Source organism: Athene noctua, chromosome 5 (genome assembly GCF_965140245.1).
Source record: "Athene noctua chromosome 5, bAthNoc1.hap1.1, whole genome shotgun sequence".
In the NCBI taxonomy this organism is placed as follows: Eukaryota; Metazoa; Chordata; class Aves; order Strigiformes; family Strigidae; genus Athene; species Athene noctua.
The window spans coordinates 60,866,402-60,881,038 of record NC_134041.1 but is presented as its reverse complement, the minus strand read 5'-3'; the positions used below and the strand labels follow the sequence as shown (position 1 = coordinate 60,881,038).

Here is a 14,637-nt window from a genome sequence, read left to right as displayed (position 1 = left end):
AAGACAAGAAAAAGACTTGTTCAGCACGATGAATAGCTTAATGAAGAGTCTACTGAATGTATCACTGTGGTTTGAAACAGGAACAACTAGGCTGCCAGAGAGTTCAGAATGCAGACCGGACTAAAATACCATCACAGAAATCAATAGTGTGGCCTGATGGAGAACACTGTGTATGATACCCACCACCAGATCTCACAGAGGTACAGAGGACACAAGGACATGGAGAAACTCCCAGTGAAGAGAGCCTGAAAGGCAAAGTTGCACTCCCTCCCCGGCTTTTTTATTAATTCTGGAATGAAGGCTCATGCAATATTGTGAAAACGCATCAGTGTTACATGGATACGCTGATGGTGCTTGAAGCTTCCATACGGTGACTGTGTCTTCTTAGTCTTAACTATTTTTTTGTTTAGCAGGAAACTGGGATTACAAGCCAACATTAATTTTTTTGAATATGTTTTAATAATGGTTACAAACCTTTCTAGTGGCCATGCAAGATGGTTAATATAAACAGTACGCAAAAAGAAACCAAGCAACAAGTATACAGACAGAAATGTATCAAAACAGAAATTCAAAAGACAAGAACAGGCTGGCTGTCTTCAGTCATCATAAACAGACTTCCTCTCCATCTACCTACATATTTTTTGAAAAATCATACTTAGATATACTTAAGAAATCAGTGTGAGACAGCGAGATCTGCAGAGGTTCACAGCTAGTCACGATGTCATCCATGATCCAGCTGCAGAGGGGTGCATTTCTGCTGAAAGGCTGAAAAGCAGTGTTTAGCACTTACATGGAGACACACTATTCTGGTGTTTACTCATCCAAAATATCCCATTAGTCACACATTCCCTTGCTACTGTTCCACTGCTTTTGTTGCTGTTGTTACGAGACTTTCGTGTCTAATTCATGTATCTTTGTACAGCTTCCCCTGTCTCTCCACGTGCCAACAGAAATTTTCACATCAGTGTTTTTGAAAAACACATGCTAGCACTGGAAGTTATCACAGGTACACTCATATGAATATTACTCTTAAGACTTAAGAGAACAGTTGTGTTCCTCTGGTACAGTTTCTCACATTTTTAAGATTAAGAACGAAATCTGCAGCTGATGACTACATACACCCACAGGGCCTTTCTGAAAGTTAAGTGCACCCAAGTACACTTTCTGAACCAGCTGAACGAGTTGTCAAGAGCAAAGGCTCAGCATACGTGATGCCTGCTTTGCGAAAATATTCTTCTGCATTAAATTTAATTAATTCAATGCCTTAAGGCTAAGTTAGCCAAACGGCTTCGTGGAACTCCACAACCTGGCCCCCTTGATTGGGAGGGCTGCCACCCCCTCTGAGGGTCTGATCGAGCCAGGGCCTGCCCCGCGCTGACGGCTACACGGGGCTGGCGGCCCCCGGACAGGCCGCTGCGAGCGGCCCTGCCTCTGTGGCAAACCTAACCGGGTTCCTGCCCTGTAACGCCGCCGTGCCCGAGCCTCCGCCGGGATGCCACTTGGGCACTAACGACGGGAACCAGCCGCGGCAGACACACCCCACCGGGACCTCCCAGCTGGCCGGGCCGGGCCCTGCCCCGGTAAGGCCGCGCTCCGGGGCCGCCGCCTCCTGGCGATGGCCTCCCGCTCCCGCCGCCGCCGCCAGCCGCCCCGCCCCGCCCCGCCCGCGCGCGCGCCAGGAGGGGCTTCCGCTTCCGGCGACGTCAGCGCGCGCGGGTGAGGGGCCGCCCCTCCCTTTCCGGCCTCGCAGGCTGCCTGGCTGGAGCACGGAGCGAGCCGCCGCCGCCGCCCTGTGAGGAGAGGCCGCCGCCATCATGCCGGTGTACTTCCAGCGGCCCGAGAATGCCCTGAAGCGGGCGAACGGTCAGTGCTGGCCGCCCCTTCCAACCCTCTGGCCCCCTCCCCTGCCCCGCCGGTTCGCCTCCCGCTCCCCCGCGCCATGGAGGGCAGCGTGCTCCGCGCCGCTCCTCTCCGCTCCCTGCGGCCGCGCCGGGCCGTGCCCGCCCTAAGGGCTCCTTCGCGGCGCGGGGCCTCGGCGGGCGCCTGCCTGGCGCTGAGGAGAGGCCTCCCGGGAGCGGCGCGGCGCCGCCTTGCTGTGAGGAAATGGCCGAAGCCTGCCGGCGTCGGCCGCGCCGCATGGCGGAGGCGAGGCCCGGGCGGCCGCGGGGAGCGGGCCCGGCCCGGCTCCGCCTCCCTCTCCCCGGCGGGGCCCCCGGCCGCCCGCGGGTGGAGGCGGTGGGCAGGCTCTGGGCGAAGGGGGGGTCGCGGCGGCGGGAGCTTGTTCCGCCGAGGGCAGCGCGGCCCGGGCCCCGTGGCCCCTTAACCTGCGGCCCTGCTCCGGCGGGAGCCGCGGCAAAGCCGGCGCCCTGCCTGTCGCCGGGAAGGGGCTCTGCGCTGGCCGGGGGCTTGGCGTGAGGCGTCCGGCCCGGATCTCTCACCTCCTCTGGAATGATTTCAAAACTGGTCTGATCCCGGGCCCTGTGGGCTTCATATTTAGTAGTCCCATCCTTCATGTGACTCTGGTGAGAATGCAAATGATTAAACTTCTTAAAGGTTGCACAAGCTGATGCCTGAGTTTGCCCCTGGAATAGAAACCACTGTGCTGTAGCTGTCACTTGCTGACTGCCACATATAAAGCTGGACTGGTTATACTTATCAGCTCTCTTCTTTCAGGCTAAATATATGGCTTTGACTCTTCTTTTTTTGTAGTACGCTATTTTAAGCACTTAGCAAGACCATTTAGACCCTTCATTGTCACAGGTCTGATGAGACTTAAAGACATCCAAATATTACAGATAACGTACAGATCTTGAAATGATAGCTGAAGAGGCTGCGTAGACTGGGGGCTATATGTAATTCAAGCACTTGGTATTTTAACAAGAAAATACAAATAAAGTAGTGCATGTTCTCAAGATTTCTAATCTGAAATTCATTGTAAAAATCATTCCCACAAAGATGAAAAGATAGAAGGTAGAATGGGCTTCAGTCAACTTTCAAAGATGAAATTGGTTTTTAGCAGTCCTTTTACTGGAAAAGATGTACATGCCATGGTTAATTAAAATTCATAATTGTTAGGTAGAGTAGGTTATACTTACTTGGTGAGCAAGTCACACTGCTGGAATATTGACCTTAAACTGTTTAACATTTTATCATTGCTGTCAGGGTATTGAAGAGCAGCTTTAAATTGAGATCTCTTGCACTGCTGCAAGTCTACTACATTCTGAGGAAATGAAGGAGTAGAGTAGTACAATAAAGAGTGAGAAGTCATACCTAAGGCAGATTGTATGTTGCAGGAAGCAGTTTAGTGTTAAACTGATGTTTCAAATTGGAACATTCAGTGCAGTCCAGAGTTTCAGTGTTTGTATGTTATATGTAAGGCTTAAGCGAGCATTTAGGAGCACTTAATGCTTTGGGTTCTCAGTGACCTCAACGTAGATACGTGGTGTTTGGAAAGAAAGCTTGAATAATTGTCAATATGAAAGGCTTTTTTTCCGTATAAATGATAAATGTAGGTCAAAGCCAACGCTTAGCTAGCATTAATATCTGTCATTGCTTTGTAGGCAAGGATGTAATGCAACTTTTGGGAGTGTTTTATTGTTGCAGACACTGAGTTTGCTCTCTGCTAGAGATATTGGATAACATGTACATCTTTACAGAAGGTGACAAAGATGTTACATTTTCTGAGATTGAAAATACAGCTTAATTTGGGATTTTGGGTTAGCACCAGATGAGTTGTCAGTGGGTGTCAGCCAGTCCTCCTTCCCTCAGAGCTTCAGTTGCTGTTTTGGATACCTTTTAGCATTTTAATTGGTATAACAAAAAAGAAAAAAAATCTGACAGCTATTCAGGGGCTGAGGCTTTCCATTTTATCTGTTACAAGTCTTTGTTTCCATCATTTGCAGTTTCTACTGCCAGGCACGGTGATGTGTACTGTATTTGGCTCTTCGGGTTCACTTTGTGTGGGCTTTTACTACAGTGTCTGTTAAATTAGCCTTAAGTATTTGACGTACTCGTAAGAACTTGCTTGACCAGAGTTAATTAAAAGTTTCAAGACAATATGAATTAATTTTTGTGCTTTGTCCAGTTGGTTATAGATCACTGAGAGTTGTGGTTGGAGTGGCCTGGCATTGTTGCAAGATTAAACTTGCCTTTCAAGTTTATTTTCATAAATTAAAAATTGGAAAGCTGAGCAGTAATTGTATCAAAAGCAGCACTTGAGATAGAATAACAGTGCAATTTATGGGATGGAGGATAGCTTTATTAAACTTCACTCAGTGAGTAAAAAAAATACTGCTGAACACTCTCACACTGTAACCTTAATTATCTTTGGATGTAACAGTATGTTTTTTCTAGAAAGGAACTTGCTCGCCTTACGCAAGCTCATTATTTACATAAACTAAGCCCTGAATACATGCTGTTGTGGTTCTTAAACTAAAACTACGCTACTGCTTTCAAAATACATCTTTTAGCCATCTTTAACATTGAATCTAACATTCCAAAACCTAGAACCTCTGATGTCTGAGCACCTCGAGCAGGCCCCTGCTTTAACCCTGCCTTTATTTCTTCAGCTATGTAGTGATTTCCAAAGTACTCCATGGGAAGTACTGATGCCACCCTGCAGCCTTTAAGAATATAGACATTTCCTTTTAGCTGTACTCAACTTCTCTGTCTTTTAAACCTGTTGGCTTCCCATTCTCAGTGCTCTTTTGTCTTGCTTTTCTGCAGTTAAGAGTACACTTAGAGTAGGACCTGTCTGTATGCTGATAGCTGGCTGTGCTGCTTGGGTATTTGCTCGTGGATGGTTTGCTGTATTTTGGTCTGAGCAGAACAGTGGTATATGTGGTGTATCATAGATGGGAACCGTTGTGATGCTGAGAGATCCTGTTAGTAACAGCAGCTGCTTAGGAAATGAATAAATGGGGCACTGGTTCAAAAAATGTCTGACCCTTTAGACTGTAGCAGCTTTAGTGTAATTGTTCTATAAACAGAATGTCTAGACTGTTTAGAGTTTAAAAAAAAAATCCTGAGTGAGGTTTGTTTCTTTCTTGGCTCGAGGGCAGAACTTTTTTAAAAGTCACATTCACGGAATGGCTTGCAGCTTGTTGAATGATAGTGATAGGCGCTGTACTACAAGCCTCATGGTGTGTATTTGTTGTCCTTCTTGATGAAACTGGCTTTAAAACTGGATGTGTGTACTTTATTGATATCTAAGAAGTGCCCAGTCACACCTTGATGAATGGAGAAACAACGCTCCTATCCTGAAATGTTCATGTTAATGGAGAGGTCTGCGTTTGTTTGCCAGTTATGTCATTGAAAGATTGCCACTGCAGTTGCAGCTGCCAGATTTTTTTATATGGCCAGCTAAATCAAACCATCAATGAACTTTGGTTAGAGTTGATTAAATTCTGAAAGTTTACAGTGTTAAGCATAAAAACATGCATCTTCTGGTTTGCAAGTCTTTTGCTAATTGGATTTTACTTTCAGAATTCCTTGAGGTTGGCAAAAAGCAGCCTGCCCTTGATGTTCTCTACGATGTTATGAAAAGTAAAAAACACCGAACATGGCAGAAAATCCACGAGCCAATTATGCTGAAGTACCTGGAACTCTGTGTGGATCTCCGCAAGAGTCACCTGGCCAAAGAAGGACTGTACCAGTACAAGAATATTTGCCAGCAGGTATGGCTTTGGATTTTTTTTTTAATTTGTAGCAAGCATAGTGTGTGTCAGCTGATATGATCTAAAAGTAACTGGTTGGTCTTGGGTTAGAATTAATCTGCCTTTTAGATGTTCCTAGTTTTGTAGTATTTACATTGCAAATATTTGCTGCCTATTGTGGCTGGAAACATCTTCCCATTTTTTACCTTTGATGTAGGTGAACATCAAATCTTTGGAGGATGTTGTTCGAGCCTATTTAAAATTAGCTGAAGAAAAAACAGAAGCAGCTAAGGAAGAATCCCAGCAGATGGTACTGGACATAGAAGACTTAGATAACATTCAAACTCCAGAAAGGTAAGTGGCCTGTTTTTAAAATGTAGCAATTCACACCAAAGTGTCCTTATTTTCATGAAGGGTGTTGGCAATTCAGAGAAGTGAGGTGTAAAGATGTTGAATTGAATACTAGTGCGTGTTCTAGAGGTTCTAAATGTAGGGGAAAAAAAATAGGAATGGTATTTTGCATTGAATAAAATCCTAACTCCAAGTAAAGAAAAGTAAGTAGTAAAGAATAGAAAACGTAGGTACGGTGGAAGCAGTTCTGGGAGTTTAGTTACTCTTTTCTAGGGTCTGCTGAGATTGCATCTGTAATAGTATTGGAGAGTTTATTATTGAAAGCTGCTCATTATCAGTTGATGTACAAATGCTATTAATTATATTAGACCAATTTAATTCTTGTATGTGATAACCTCCAGCCTTTCTGACTGCGTTGTGCACGTGCAAATGAACGGTAACGTTACTCTATACTTACCTGGGTAACTGATGAAGTAATAGAAGAAAGGGCACAGAAAGTAAATTCAGAGTGTTACAATTAATTGGATGGATAATGAGTATGTAGAAGGAATGACAAAAACAATCAGTAAATATATCTGCTTTAGATTGTGTATAGACCTTCACTTAGACTTGAAAGCATTGCTGGTGACTAAAAAGAAAGTTTCAGCAAGTAGGGAAGTAGCTGAGTAGACAGTGATATTTGAGTCTAACAGTGTGCAGCTCCCTGGTAGAAGAGGAAAGGTGAAAATCCTGGGATTAGTTTCCTTTGTGAAGGATGCAAAAGCTCCTGATGTCTCGTATCTCTGGAACTTGTACATGTCAGCTGTATATGCAGGGAGCAAAGTGAAACTTTACAGCAAGAAAAGTTACCTACATCCTTTAAAGAAAAAGGGAGAAGTCTGAGGGACCAGTTCTAAAATAAGCAACAGACTGTTCAGCAGCAATTAGCTGTTCAGATTTGTGCAGTCTCACCTTAGATATTCATAAGAAATGTTGCTGAGAATTGTGGGGAATAAAACACTTTTTCTCTCCCCCCCTTACCCTCCTGCCCTGACTAGTGTTCTTTTGAGTGCTGTAAGTGGAGAAGACACCCAGGATCGTACTGACCGACTGCTTTTGACACCCTGGGTTAAGTTTCTGTGGGAGTCATATAGACAATGTTTGGATCTTCTCCGAAATAACTCACGAGTGGAACGCCTGTACCATGACATTGCACAGCAAGGTATGTTGAAGAGATGGAAACGCAGGGAGTTTAATGAGTATAATGAGATCTAGGACTTCTGTATCACATCCTGAAAACTAGAAAATTAAAGGTTATTTCTGTTTGGATATTGCTTCAGAGTCAGAAATACATTTATCTCTTAAGCATATGTATGTATACATACTGTTCTTAAAATTACGGAGATTTCTTAAAATTACTGAGGTTTCTGGGCACCGATCTTTTCTTGTAACAGAGCCTGCAAGGAAGAAGTTATTTTTTCGTGAACATATTGAGAATATGAGAATTACTGGTGTTGCATCTTTATTTTTTCTAACTTGCTGATCAAAATTAGTTATGTTTATTCAGAATGGCAAATGTGTCTTCCATTAATATATTCTGTGTCAGCTAACTTCAAAAACTAGTGTACACAAGAGGGTACTGTAAAATTATGATGCGCTATCAATTTTGACACAGATGTAACTGAGCAAAATATTATGCAGAAGGTAATAGGAAAAAGTTTAATTCTTTCTGGCATTAGTCTGCAAAAATTGACTTTATAAGAATGAATATTCACAGGTTAATCTTTTTTTAAGGGTGAGAGATGAGCAGAAAAATGTTTTCCTTTGTTTATATAACTTAGGGCTCTGTATTTTTGAAAAAAAAAAAATCTGTTAGATTTTTAACTCTGCATCCAAATTGTGCAGGTACATTAGGAAAGATGACTGTCAGATGAGTTCTAGGTGCTTTAATGTATTTAAGCCTTTGTGCTACAGTGTTGAGGCATCGTTTTGTGCCTGTTTCTGGTTGGTAGAGATACTTTAGAATTTTCAGAGTGACAGTGGCAGAACAAAACCAGATTTTTAAGAGGAGCTATGGGATCGAAGACAAATTTTTTTCCACGTCCTTTCCAGTCATTTGAACACTTCATTTAGCTTTACCATATTTAGATGACTTGAGAATTTTTTCCCACATTTTACAAAGCCAAAACCTGAATCCATGCTATTCACAGAAGTTTATTTGCATTTAGTTCAAAAGAAAAGCTAGAATCACTGCTTAAATTAGAATGTTTTTAAAGAGACTCAAAGGATTCCTTTGCTCCTTAAGCTTAATTATGTAGAAGCATCTTCATTTTTTGAGGTCAAGATGGAAGTGCTCTGCTCTGTCACTCATTAAGCGTGACAGTTAGATTGCATTTTGTATGATATGTCTTTGGACTGTAAATGAAGATTCTTTAAACTTACTAATTTACATATATTAATCCCATCTAGAACTACCCTGAAGTCACCATTAGTGAACATTCTTAATTTATATTGTTATTTTTGCAGCTTTCAAGTTCTGCCTGCAGTACACGCGTAAAGCTGAGTTCCGTAAACTCTGTGATAACCTGCGAATGCATCTGGGGCAGATCCAGCGTCATCATAACCAAAGCACAGCAATCAACCTCAACAATCCTGACAGTCAGTCGATGCACTTGGAGACCAGGCTTGTGCAACTTGACAGTGCTATTAGCATGGAGCTGTGGCAGGTATGCAGCAGGGCTCCTGTAATCACACTGTAGTCGCCAGCTTTTCCAGAACCTGTTCCATGCAGATCATGTTTCATAGTATATGCTCCAAGGTAAAGATGGGATAACAGCTAAAAAATAAAAGTTAATATCTAGCCTGTGGTACTACCTGCATATTTAATATTTACTCTGATGTTCCTGTGTAGCATTTCAAACTAAGCTTTTTCTGGTAGTAATAAATTGTAAAGTACTCACTTTGAATTGTTAAAGTGAGAAGTTGATGATGACACCTTCATCTCTGCCATCTTGCATTCTCGTGTACTATATCACAGGGAAGTTGTTGATAAACGTTAAAGCCTGCTCTTAGGCTGGGACCCTGGCATTGCTGGTTGAATTATCACAGAATCATAGAATGGTTTGTGTTGGAAGGGACCTTAAAGGTCATCCAGTTCAAACCCCCCTGCCACGGGCAGGGCCACCTTCCACTAGCCCAGGTTGCCCAAAGCCCCGTCCAACCTGGCCTTGAACCCTTCCAGGGAGGGGGCAGCCACAGCTTCTCTGGGCAGCCTGTGCCAGGGCCTCACCCCCCTCACAGGGAAGAATTTCTTCCTTAGATCTAATCTAAATCTCCCCTCTTTCAGTTTAAAACCATTACCCCTAATCCTGTCCCTATGCCCCCTGATAGAGTCCTTCCCCATGTTCCCTGTAGCCCCTTTAAGAACTGAGAGGTCACTATAAGATCTCCCTGGAGCCTTCCCTTCTCCGGCTGAACACCCCCAACTTTTGTATCTAGCCAATGAGGACATTATCAAAACAGACTTTTCAAAGAGGTGCTTTGCTTTGCCAACCTTTCTAATGTCAAATTCCTTAAAAAAACAAGGTTGTAATTTTTTGATTTTGTGAATTTTGAGAATGTTCTTTGTTGTGTTGTTTCCATTTTAGGTATGTAAGTAGTTACATGCAAGGCATTTCCAAGATTATGTGTATTTTTAGGAAAACTATACCCATTTCGATCACAAAAAATATTTCTATGAAAAATGGTAAAACCAGTAAATAGTAGAATTGGTATAATAGTAAAAAAGTAGAAGTTGTTATTCTGGTTTGTTAGGGGTTTTTTTTCCCCTTGGTTTGTATCTTGAAAATCTGAAAGAAATGAGTTTTCAAAAAATTATGCAAACTATTTGCAAACTACCAAATTCTAAGCAGGTAGTTAATTAATTTGCAGTATGTCCAAATCATTTCTTTATTAGGAAAGAAGTATTTAATTTCATGTAGCTGGCAAAACTGAAGATCACAGCTTTCGTTAAGTATATTATAGCCTTACAACCTTTAGTGAATGTATATTTTTTTGGGTGTTGCCAAAGACTTTCCTAAAACTAAGTGTATTTTTTTGGGGGTGTTTTTTTTAGGAAGCTTTCAAAGCAGTGGAAGATATTCATGGGCTATTTGCATTGTCTAAGAAACCACCCAAACCACAACTGATGGCAAATTACTATCACAAAGTTTCAACTGTCTTCTGGAAATCGGGAAATGCCCTTTTTCATGCATCCACACTTCACCGGCTTTATCACTTATCAAGAGAAATGCGAAAGAATCTCACACAAGAGGAGATGCAGAGGTGGGGAAAGATATTTAATGTGATCTCAGATTTTATTTTTAAACCCATAGATTTAAAAATTGTACCCCAAAAGAAGTAGATGACGTGTATGGTTATGAGCAGCTCTGCTTAAAGTGGCCAGCACTCATTGCCTCAAAAGAAACTTAAAGCAAGAAGGGTGGTTGACAAAGCTACTGTGTAAATAATGTAAACATCAGGATCACCTCAGGTAGGTTTCCTTCTCTGTTACTGACTGGGAAGCTAAGCAAGTTAATAAGTATCTGTGTTTTGCTTCCTTTTTCTCTTCTGAGTGGTGGTATTTACTTCACGAGGTTTCACTATAACTTGTGTAAACTTTTCCTTAATATATAAAAGTCTGTATAGCCAAATGGCCTTTAATTTTGTGGTACCAGGTATGATACTGGCAAGGCTTTTGAGGAATGTAGAATCGTTGACTGCATTAGCCTCTGAAGTTCATGTACAGGCCTTTATAAAATCAGAATCTGGGGGGAATAAATACCCTATGGAAATTCTTATATTCCTGTTCATCTGGGTACTAAGGTCAGAATTTAAATATTTAATGTCATTTGTATTGTTACATCAAAAGGTACATCTGGCTTGCACGGTAGCTTTTAAAAATCAATGCAGTCAAAATCAATGGTATGGATTTGCAGTTAAAATAAGTTTTTAAAGGTGCTGCTTTCTGCTGTTTTCATTGTTTTATAGTATCTTGATGTTTACAGAGGTGTCTTAAATTTCCTTATTATTTCTATGTATATATATGTATATACACACATTGTAATTAAAGATGTTTATTAAAATATTTCCCTTGGTTACTAAGAACACTACATTCTGTACTTTTATTGCACGGTTTGTCCTGTTTTCTGTTATTGCTGGTATTTTTACAGTTTTGCATCATGAATACTACTCATTCCTACTCTTGAACTGGCACATATATGAAAAGAAATTAATTGGTGTTCTCTTGAAGTTCATCTTTTGCGGTTGTACTTTGTCAACAGGATGTCTACTCGCGTCCTTTTGGCTACTCTGTCAATTCCTATAACTCCTGAGAGAACTGATATTGCTCGCCTTCTGGATATGGATGGCATCATTGTTGAGAAACAGCGACGTCTGGCAACCCTGTTGGGTCTTCAGGCCCCACCCACACGTGGCAGTCTCATTAATGATATGGTAGGTAGTGGTGGTCAGGTGAGCAGCTTTTAAATATTGAGTCCTCTTTTTGGACTTTTCCTTCTAGAGCACTGTATTTAGTTACGGGACAGCAGGTCAGAAGTTAAAAAACAGCTCTATTGTTAATTGTATAACTTATGCTATAGCATTAAAATTTCATGTTGACAAGGACTGTTTGGAAATGGCAGCAATAATGAGAGGCCTGAATGCTTGTGTGCACTAAAGAGATTCAGTATTGTCCTTTGTGTCACCCAAGCAACAAATGTCAGTTTGAAACTGAGGGGTTTGGAAGGGTTTGTGACCTAGAACTGTTTTTTTTCCCCTACTCTGAGGTATGTAATTAACTGATCCTAGTGTTTATTCTTCTGTTTTAAATGTATTTTGGATAAGCACAGATCAGATATCAAATTGCGGACCATAAGGATCTGAGCGACTATGAAAACTTCCTTGTGTTTATTTTGAAGGGAGGTTAGATTTACCTGTCTTCAGATCTTCTCAGATACTCATAAACAAATTAGGCATTCAGTCATAGTTAGGTATTTTCAGAGGATGCTTGAATTTCTTGCAGTCATTTGCATGCATGCCTAAAACTTACATTCAAGGTTCATTTTTTAATTTATGTTAATTCTTCTGGTACCTCTCCAGTTTGCCTTAAAACCACTATTTAAAGCTTCAGAAGTTTACTCATGAACAGAGATATGTGGCTTTTTTAGAAGTGGGCCTACATCTGTGTACTAAGACTTGTGTCTTAGAAATGGCTAATAAGTTGAGGGTGTTACTCTAGTCTAAACACTTATTTTGATATATTCTTTGTCTACTTTCCATTTTTAAATACAGTTAAGTGGTGTAGCATAGAGTTATTTTCAGTGCCATTAAGAATGCAGCAATAAAAAATAAGTAGTCTCCTGTATTAAAAGGTACATGTGGTGCCTATTTTACTTCATGAATATAAAATTCTTAAAGCACAACTATTTGTTAATGCTGTATTTATTTTGAGATCTTTGGATTTTTTTGTTGACTGTAGGTAAGGTTCAACGTAGTGCAATATGTTGTTCCAGAAGTGAAAGAACTTTACAATTGGCTTGAAGTAGACTTTCACCCGCTCAAGTTATGTAGCCGTGTCAGCAAGGTAAGTTTTGTAGCGCTGTGTATTTAGTAATTGGTCTTGACTAATAGTCTGTTATTTGAGTATTGGTTTGTGGTACATACCAGCTAGCTGCTTCTATTGCCAGAATTTTCAGTGGTAGGCTTTATTTGGTCAAATTCCATTATAACGATGTCTAGGTAACAGAATACACCAGTTTATTGAAATAGAATGAAAATTCATTCAGGTCTTGAGGGTGCTGTTCATAGGGCCCCGCTAAAGGTGCAGAGTTTTGGGAACGTATCAGAAGAATGTCTTGGTGGAGATGATACTTCGTTAAATCTTGTTTAAATAGGCAGAAATGAGAAAACTGTGTGCGCACATGTACATGTGCATGCAAATGGCTTGCGTGGGAAGTGGAGAAATACACCAATGACTGTTTTTACTATTAACATGTAGAGTATTGAGAGGTAAAACAATGTGAGAGTGTTGATTAGGTTAACGTAAGTTCTGCAATTGATGAAGCACATCATGTTCTTTTTCTTTGATAGTGGGAACAAAGATATTTGAGGTGCTAAAAGGAACGTGAAGGTAAATTAGCAGTGTGGTAAAATGTTGCCAGTACTGTCAGTCACCTTCATACAAAAAATGCTAGCTACCCATTAAAAGTATCAAAAGACACACTTCAGTAAAACAGTGTAGTATCTGGACAGAAGTGCTGTTGTTTCATGAGCTGTAGAATAGAAGTATTTAAGAACCATGCTTCGTACTTTAATGTTGAAGTTTTTAAGGGGTGCAGATAGAGTAACTTTTCAGAATTTTGATAGGTTCTGAACTGGGTGAAGGACCAAGCTGAAAAGGAACCTGAACTCCAGCTGTATGTTCCTCACCTGCAGAACAATACCATTCTTCGCCTTCTGCAGCAGGTATGAATAAATAAAATGTGTGTTCCTAAGTATACATAAGTTAGAAAATGCTTTAGAAGAATGCTAAGATGGAAACTTCCATGTTGAAATAATTTTTTTCTATTGAATAGAATACCATTGTGATTTCGAAATACTTTTTTCCCAGTATATAACCTGTTTCTTCAGGTTTGTACGTCATTTAGGTACAGCATAGAGTAGTTATACTTAATAGTGGCTGCATACAGTGGCATAGTCTCTTGCCTAGATTTTTTTCATTACAGATCTGTGATGTCTTTTTTAAGGTAATTCATTGTTTCTTAAAACGTTTTGTGGTGTAAGGTTTGAGTAGGGTGGTTTGATTTTGTTTTGTTGTCTTTAGGTGTTTTGTAAAGTGCACATTTCATTGACCTGCTTTCGTTACAAGTGACGAGCAGTGTTATTTCTGATGTGCTAAAGAAATAGTTGAAGGCTAATTAGCAGCATAAGCTCTCTGTAGTTACTGCTGCCAGTCTCCTTCATACAAAGAAACCATTCAGGAACAGCATTTAATCATAGGTTTAAGTTTGAATATAGTACAGAAATAAAATCCTGAAAGGGTATTTGTAATTCTGTGAATACGTATATGTTCATTTGTTGACAATTGAGTATGTTAGCTTTATAGCCTGTACAACAACTTTTATTGCTGATCTCTTTTTAATGAGGAAAAGTACCTGCTGTTTCTGTTCACATACAGGTGGCCCAGATTTATCAAAGCATTGAATTTTCTCGTCTGGCTACCCTGGTGCCTTTTGTTGATGCTTTCCAGCTGGAACGTAGTATCGTTGATGCAGCCAGACATTGTGACTTACAAGTAAGTGATGTAAAAAGTCTTCTGTGAGATGGTGTATGAATTCCTGGGTATTACATTGAATGAAAAACTGACTGACATTGAACCCAAGGAAGACAATTGATTCTGATAGATGGAGATAAACTAAAGTAAAATATGCATGTGACAATAAATTAAGAACTGATAATTATTTGCATTCTGGTGTGTATTTCTGATTTAGGTTAGCAATCATTAATATAAGTCCAGTAGAAGTAAAAGTTGAAATAAAATTTGCTGAAACTTGCCCTGTGAACCCCAGTCATTTAGTCCAGCATATCCTGAAGCAAATCTAACAAACAGGGATGC

The 14,637-nt window shown here is 40.7% G+C and overlaps 1 protein-coding gene and 1 non-coding gene across 2 annotated transcripts in view; both read left to right on the top strand.

The window, feature by feature from the left end:
* Positions 1–1,728: 1,728 nt before the first annotated feature.
* EIF3A (eukaryotic translation initiation factor 3 subunit A) overlaps positions 1,729–14,637 on the top strand; it is a 33,970-nt gene continuing 21,061 nt past the window's right edge. Inside the window, exons 1-10 of the mRNA XM_074907825.1 lie at positions 1,729–1,863; positions 5,485–5,675; positions 5,872–6,008; positions 7,043–7,206; positions 8,511–8,710; positions 10,099–10,307; positions 11,306–11,477; positions 12,502–12,606; positions 13,389–13,487; positions 14,200–14,316. Of these exons, the coding sequence (XP_074763926.1) occupies positions 1,815–1,863; positions 5,485–5,675; positions 5,872–6,008; positions 7,043–7,206; positions 8,511–8,710; positions 10,099–10,307; positions 11,306–11,477; positions 12,502–12,606; positions 13,389–13,487; positions 14,200–14,316 (1,443 nt within the window). The 5' untranslated portion in view covers positions 1,729–1,814. The remainder of the gene's footprint in view (positions 1,864–5,484; positions 5,676–5,871; positions 6,009–7,042; positions 7,207–8,510; positions 8,711–10,098; positions 10,308–11,305; positions 11,478–12,501; positions 12,607–13,388; positions 13,488–14,199; positions 14,317–14,637) is intronic.
* On the top strand, positions 13,858–13,991 carry LOC141961560 (small nucleolar RNA SNORA19). Its single transcript, XR_012633792.1, has one exon. It is a non-coding gene; the product is annotated as a small nucleolar RNA SNORA19 (small nucleolar RNA).